Source organism: Engraulis encrasicolus, unplaced genomic scaffold, assembly GCF_034702125.1.
Source record: "Engraulis encrasicolus isolate BLACKSEA-1 unplaced genomic scaffold, IST_EnEncr_1.0 scaffold_93_np1212, whole genome shotgun sequence".
Taxonomy (NCBI): Eukaryota; Metazoa; Chordata; class Actinopteri; order Clupeiformes; family Engraulidae; genus Engraulis; species Engraulis encrasicolus.
Window position 1 is genome coordinate 199,338 of NW_026946291.1, and position 7,448 is coordinate 206,785.

The window sequence follows — 7,448 nt, forward strand, 5'->3', positions numbered from 1 at the left end:
GAAAAACGTCTTTTTGACCTTTTTCTCTCATTGCATTAAAACTTCCGTTTTCTACAGCATGTCAGAAGTACCAAATCCACTGACTGCGCCTCTAGAAAAGACAACTCTACATCTTCCCGCTTAGCTTTTTTTTTGTATTTTTTTTTCCCCGGGGAGGGGGGCAAAAAAAGGCCCAACATACTCTCTCCTTACCTTTTTGGGGTGGGGGGGCAAAAAAGGCCCAAAAAACGTCTTTTTGACTTTTTTTTTATTTTTTTGCACCATTGCAACAAAACTTCCTTTCGACGTCATGCCACAAGTACCAAATCCACTGACTGCCTCTAGAAAGACAAATCAACAGCTCTTTAGGGGTTTTTTTCTCCCACAGGGGGGGGGGCACAAAAAGGTTTCCCAAAAAGCGTCTTTTTGCCTTTCCGTCCCGCATAAAAAGTTCCTAAGTTAAATAATGTGTGACAGCAAGAAAAAATGGAAAAGCTTACAGCACCTGGTATTCCCAGGCCGGTCTCCCCCCATCCAAGTACTAACCAGGCCCGACGCTGCTTACTTCCGAGATCGAAGACGAGATCGGCGTGCTCAGCGGGGTATGGCCGTAAGCAAAGGCTGAGGCCAGAGCAGATTCTTCTTTAAAGCACAGTCCTTTTGCCCACATGTCAAATACAAGGTGCCAAAAATAGGAGACCGAAAAAACCGTCTTTTTGACCTTTTTTCTCTCATTGCATTAAAACTTCCTTTCTACAGCATGTCAGAAGTACCAAATCCACTGACTGCCCTCTAGAAAAAGACAACACTCTACATCTCCTTTAGCTATTTTTCTTTTTTTTTTTTCCCGGGGAGGGGGGCAAAAAAAAGCCCAAACATAACTTTCTCCTTACCTTTTTGGGGTGGGGGGGCAAAAAAGGCCCCAAAAAACGTCTTTTTGACTTTTATTTTTTTTTTGCACCCAATGCAACAAAAAAACCTTCCTTTCGACATCATGCCATAAAAAATGGATGTGACAAGTACCAAAACCTACTGACTGCCATCTAAGAAAGACAAATCAACATCTCAAGGGTTGTTTTTTTATCTCCCACTGGGGGGGGGCAAAAAATTGTCCAAAAAGCATCTTTTAGAATTTCCCGTCCCGCATAAAAGTTCCTAATTGTAAATAATGTGTGATGTGTGACAGCAAGAAAAAATGAAAAGCTTTACAGCACCTGGTAAATTCCCACGGTCTCCCCATCCAAGTAACTTAACCAGGCACGACGCTGCCGTTAGCTTCCGAGATCGGACGAGGAATCGGGCGTGCTCAGCGTGGTATGGCCGTAAGCAAAGGCTGAGGCCAGAGCAGATTCTTATTAAAGCACTGTCTTTTTGCCCACATGTCAAATACAAGGTGCCAAAAATAGGGACCGAAAAAAGTCTTTTTGACCTTTTTCTCTCATTGCATAAACTTCCTTTCTACAGCATGTCAAGAAGTACCAAATCCACTGACTGCCTCTAGAAAGACAACTCTTCATCTCTCAACTTTTTTTTTTTTTTTTTTTTTTTTTCCCGGGGAGGGGGGCTAAAAAAGGCCCAAAATACTTTCTCCTTACCTTTTGGGGTGGGGGGGGCAAAAAAGGCCGCAAAAAANCGTCTTTTTGACTTTTTTTTTTTTTTTGCACCATTGCAACAAAACTTCCTTTCGACATCAGCCACAATGACCAAATCCACTGGACTGCACTCTAGAAAGACAAATCAACATGCTCTTTTAGGTGTTTTTTTTCTCCCATCGGGGGCGGGTGGGGGGGCAAAAAAGGTCCTAAAAGCTCTTTTTTGCTTTCCGTCCCGCATAAAATTTCCTAAGTGTAAATAATGTGTGACAGCAAGAAAAAAATAAAAGCTTAACACACCGGGTATTTCCCAGGCGGATTTCTCCCATCCAAGTACTAACCAGGCCCGACGCTGCTGTAGCTTCCGAGATCCATACGAGATCAGGCTGCTCAGCGGGTAGGGCCGTAAGTCAAAGGCTGAGGCCAGAGCCAGATTCTTTTAAATCACAGTCTTTTGCCCACATGTCAAATACAAGAGTGCCAAAAAATAGGGACTCGAAAAACGTCTTTTTGACCTTTTTCTCTTCATTGCATGAAAACTTCCTTTCCTTTCTACAGCATGTCAGAAGTACCAAATCCACTGACTGCCTCTAGAAAGACAACTCTACATCTCCTTAGCTTTTTTTTTTTTTTCCCCGGGGAGGGGGGCAAAAAAAGGCCCAAAATACTTTCTCCTTACCTTTTTGGGGTGGGGGGGCAAAAAAGCCCCAAAAAACGTCTTTTTGACTTTTTTTTTTGCACCATTGCAACAAAACTTCCTTTCAACATCATCGTACAAGTACCAAATCCACTGACTGCCTCTAGAAAGACAAATCAACATCTCTTTAGGGTTTTTTTTCTCCCACTGGGGGGGGGGGCAAAAAAGGTCCAAAATGCGTCTTTTTGCCTTTCGGTCCCGCATAAAAAGTTCCTAAGTGTTAATAATGTGTGACAGCAAGAAAAATGAAAAGCTTACAGCACCTGGTATTCCCAGGCGAATTCTCCAGCAAGTCCCTAAAGCCTGCTCAACCGACCAATGGTTGAGCCCTGTTGTGCAAAGTTGAGGAACGGCAAGCCAATCATTGAGCCCTGTTGTGCAGAGTTGAGCAGCTATCGGCCAATCAGAGACCTCTGTTGTGGACTCGTCATACAGCAGCCGAAGCTGTTCTCAGGTCAGCCTACGATCCCTCAGAATAATTACGACAGATTCAGCGACATCGTTTGACATTTGAAGACGTGGATTCACTTTTACCAGTTACCTGAGGTAAACTATTTTCTTATCTTCAACACAATTTAGGTATTTTGGCAAGTGATTGGATTCGCCGATTTTAAAAAACACTGCTGTTTACATTTAGCCACCAAGTTCAGTTAGCGCGCTTCATTGATGTCAATAGCGGCCGTCAGTAAACAGCCGTCAGTAAAATAGTGATCGTGAAGAGAAACTTTCTTTTTACCTAACAATATTTATGTAAATGACATGGTTGGTGCACTGTTATCTGATGGAAATGACCCATGTTATGTCAAAATGATGTTCGTTTCCTCGGCTACTTCACTTATCTGTCAGTGGGACTAGCTAGTGACAGCCTTCTGAAAACGTATGAAAACAGATGAGCAGATTAACACATTTGTCTGAAAAACATGTTTGACAGCACTATCAAATGTTGGCTACATGTTTCATGACATTTCACGATGTTGTTTTTAATTCGTTGGTTTGTTTTTTTGGTTGTAATGACGCTACTGACTGACGGTCTCCGAGTGTCTCGAAGCCCCTCGTAGCTTAATGTTACAATGTTCGCTACGTGATCAAAGAGCCGATAATGTATCATATTATGAACATTGTTTCAGTTGAAAGGATGTCATCGCTTGACATATTGTATCCGATGACTTATCCTAGCTTGAAAATGTTGCAGGATTGAGGTAATGGTTTGTTTTGTTCGTCATAATGATGCTACTGAATGACAGGCGCCGACTGCTTTTTAAAGCGTCTCGTAGCCAGATGTTATGTTCGCTACGTGATCAAAGAGGCGATCATGTATCATGTGAAGATTATGTCTGTTGAGGGAAAGGATGTGATTGCATGAAATACTGTATTGGGTGACTAATTCTAGCTTTGAAATGTTGCTAGACTGAACTAATGACAGCCCGCTGTACAGTAAGCTAACCACTGTAACAGCTGTGTTGTGTAACTAAAATACTGTCATCCAGTTTAAATAAATAACTTGGCTGTCTTGCTTTGACCTCATTCATATGACGACTACTGACTGTAAATAAGCCATGTTTAAAAGTTTTGTCACAGTCACTTGTTGGAAAGTTAAATGAACAGTCATCACTGATCCCTATTACCTGTGTTTACATTACCAGAAAGAATGGAGAGCCTCTATGAATGTGAGGTGTGCAATAAGAAGTTCACTCTCAAGTCGAACCTCACACGGCACACAAAGCTCCATTTTCCCAAGCAGCATGCCTGTGAGGAGTGTGGGAAGAGCTTCGCTACCCAACCCCAGCTGGACCTGCACAGCAAGCAGCACCAGTACCCCAACATCCCCCTGTACAAACCGGGAGAGGCCCGCTTGAGGTGCACGGCAGCTGCCAAGGCTGAGGCGGAGAACCCCAACAAGAAGGTGGACCCGACCTGGCTGGACCCCGTGAAGGCAGAGGCTGCTGCCAGAGAGGCCGGAGGGGGAGAGATGTGGAGAGGCCAGCTCGTCATCACCTGGGGCAAGTACGCCGGGCAGACTTTCAGGTGGCTGCTGGAGAATGACGCTGGTTGGGTGGCCTGGATACTGGCAGAATATAGTCACCAGGGTGAGCTAAATGACCTCTTGAAGTGGCAGAAGGAGCGCCTGCAGGAGTATGTCCACAACTTCCCCTCTGTCACCTGTCTAGTTGACAAGAAGCTGAAGGTAAGTTAAATAGGTTAACATTTGTACATGTACATGTGAGTGATAATCCACACTATTTCAAAACCATGATGTCTGGATCTTACTGTTGTTTTTTTTTGTTTTTTTTGTTTTTTCAGGAAAAGACAGGCGCAGCTGTGGCATCCTTCTCCCAGCATGGCTCCAATTACGCCAGTGATGCCGAGCTATTGGCTGTGGCAGGTAATGTTATTATGCTTACCATTGTATCCCTTCTAGAGCAGCTTAAACTCATAATGTTTTTCTTTACTTCTGTCATTATGTTACATTCATTTAAAATCATCTCATAATCATCTCAATTCTGTGTGTGTGTGTGTGTGTGTGTGTGTGTGTGTGTGTGTGTGTGTGTGTGTGTGTGTGTGTGTGTGCTTTGCAGAACACCTCCTGGATGAGTCCCAGGTCCCTGTCACCACCCACATCACCACCGTGGCACAGCTCACCCCAGCCGCAGCTGCCAGCCAGGAGCCTGCCGTGCCACCATCGCAGGAGCAGCCCTCTGTGTCCTCCGGCATCCACCTGGAGGGTTGGCAGAGGTACTGGGAGGAGCCACCCTCATCTGCCCAAGCACTTGGCATCGCCCTCCCAAACATCAAATGGATGAAGACCAACGAGGCCTACGGCCTGTTTGAGAGGGCATCACGTTACAAAAACGCCAAAGGTGACGTTGTGGAGAGGAAGCTGCTGAAGGAGAAGATGGAGTTCCACCCGCCCCCACTGCCTGTGTCCGTCAGGGGAGCAGTTCCCAGCATGCTCGCCTTCTTCACCACGCCTGCCTTCTTCTGGCGCCCCGTCGGTGTGATGAAGGCCATGATTCCCTGCCCCAACACCAACTGCCCTGCGCCGCCTGGGGAGTACCTGGAGAGGAAGGGCTTCGGCAGCTATGCCAGGCAGGTGTGTGGCATGACATCCTATTACACCCTCCTGACAGAGAAGCTAAAGTGCTCCTACTGCGAGAAGGTGAGGCGTGTGTCGGTGGCACGCGACATCGAGGGGGAGGAGGACGACGACGAGGAGGAGGAAGACCACCATCAGCAGCAGCAGTACATTTGGCTGGCCTACAGTCCTAAAGTTCTGATGAGCCTCGCCCCTGCCGTGAGACGGATGTTCCCCGCCATTCTGTGTGGGAAGCGCGCCATCGACAGAGGAGTGGTGACTCTGCTGAGCGACCGCCTCAACGCCGTGTCGATGAGCAAGGTGCAGCGGCTGCTGAAACAGGGCCACGACGAGTGGTACATCGAGCGGCGTGACCTGTACCAGACTCTCCTGTACGACGCGCACACAGCTGGCTCCTCGTCGACGGCAGCCTCATCCTCCTCGCAGAAGGGCATCCTCGCCTTCGCCAGGCCTGCAGGGACGTACACCCCTCCCATTCCCCAGTCTCCTCTTCCATCTGCCCGGGTGCTGAGGCGAGCACACCTCATCATGGAGATGGAGAAGATGCCAGTGTACCGCAGCGAGATCCTCAGCATGACTGGAGAAATCCTCTGCATAGACGGCACAAGAAAGGTATGCACGCAGCCATCATGTCATGGTAAAAAAAAAAAAAATACAGATGTGTCTTAACTAGTGACATTGTAATAATGTAATAATGTGTGTGTTTTGATTTGGTCTGTTTTATAACAGATCCTGAAGAAGATCTACGGGGAGGGCCAGGGCACGATGCAGTACCTCACCAGCGTCCTGAACGAGTGGGGTCAGTTCCTGACGACGGTGGTGGTGGCAGCTGAGTCCGAGAGCTGCTATGCACGCATGGCCAGGGGTCTTGTGGCTCGCTTCGAGCGTGCCAACGCTCCAGCCCCGAGAGTCATCTACGCCGACAACAACTGCTGCCGGTACATTTTAATTTAATTAATTCCACCATAGCACACTGATATTTCATCACAATGTAATGATATTTAAAATAATTAATTCAGATAATTTAAATAACACATGACAAGTTATTTTAGTGAAACACTACTGCATAGATACTTTGTAGATGCATGCTATTTTTTTTCCATGTCATTTCAGTGACAGTGGCTCATCGTTCCTGGAGACCCTCTTCAGTGACTGGGTGAAGAGGGGTACTGTGGTCCGCCTCGACATCAGGCACTGGCTGCACCGCTGGGATGCTGTTGTGATAAAGCAGAGCCACGCCAAGTACGGCGTGTTCATGAGTGCCATGGCGGGGGCGGTGTTGGCCTACAACAAGGGGGACATGTTGCTCTTGGTCCAGGCGGTGCGGAAGGGCAACGAGCAACTGTACGCCAACCACACGGACCAGCAGATGCTCGCCTTCCTCAAGCCGTCGCAGATAAAGAGCTACGTGAGGCGCATCACGAGGGGTGTCGAGGTAACTATTTGTAATAAGTTTGTAATAGAAACGCATCGTGTGTAATAAAGCTGTGTTATATGAATAACATTTCTAATTATACCTTTCCCACCTGTGCGTTACAGGAGACTGCTGCGACCGTGGACTCCATCCTTGATGAGTTCAAGGGACCAGCAGGCCTCGACATCGACGGCATCCCCCTGTTCAAGTCCGCAGACGCCGTGGATGCGCATTGGGCGACGGCGAGCAAACACCTGGGATGCATGCAGGCAAGTTAATTTGTGAATGGGTCAAGACAGATACAAGTATGGCCATGTATAGACACATTTTGATTAGATTGGATTGGCCAAAGTAATCATGAACCTCGTGCTGTGTTGTGTGTTGTGTTTTGCAGGACCCCCCTGGTGTTCCACTGTACGTGGCAGTGAGGACGGTGACACTGAATGGCGTGAAGCTGCAGAGGTACAGGTGCCGGCGTGGCAGCAATTCCCTGGAAGGGCTGCACTCCCATCTAGTCCACGCCATACCATCTAACAGATGCGGCATCATGCCATTTCAAGTGAGTAATGAAAACAAAACGCTTTATTTTTTTTCTAAATGTTTGTTTATTAGATTTTTTCAAGAATGTTATGTACAAATAGACAACATTATGCTTAAAGAAGAGCAACTTTC

At 46.9% G+C, this 7,448-nt stretch overlaps 1 protein-coding gene and 1 pseudogene across 1 annotated transcript; one reads left to right on the forward strand and one right to left on the reverse strand.

Annotated features, from left to right (window-relative positions):
• Nucleotides 1–472: 472 nt before the first annotated feature.
• Nucleotides 473–595, reverse strand: LOC134445038 (5S ribosomal RNA; annotated as a pseudogene).
• A 3,172-nt stretch (nt 596–3,767) lies between these two features.
• Nucleotides 3,768–5,069, forward strand: LOC134445032 (uncharacterized). Its single transcript, XM_063194163.1, has 2 exons — nt 3,768–4,453; nt 4,845–5,069. The coding sequence occupies exons 1-2, from the start codon at nt 3,917–3,919 to the stop codon at nt 5,067–5,069; spliced, it is 762 nt and encodes a 253-aa protein (XP_063050233.1). The 5' UTR covers nt 3,768–3,916.
• Nucleotides 5,070–7,448: the final 2,379 nt, after the last annotated feature.

What these genes read in the sequence shown, in the direction of transcription:
- LOC134445032 (XM_063194163.1), top strand. Translation starts at nt 3,917, where the DNA reads ATGGAGAGCCTCTATGAATGTGAGGTGTGCAATAAGAAGTTCACTCTC. An exon ending in TAGTTGACAAGAAGCTGAAG is followed by an intron (nt 4,454 to 4,844) that starts GTAAGTTAAATA and finishes TGTGCTTTGCAG; the next exon opens with AACACCTCCTGGATGAGTCC.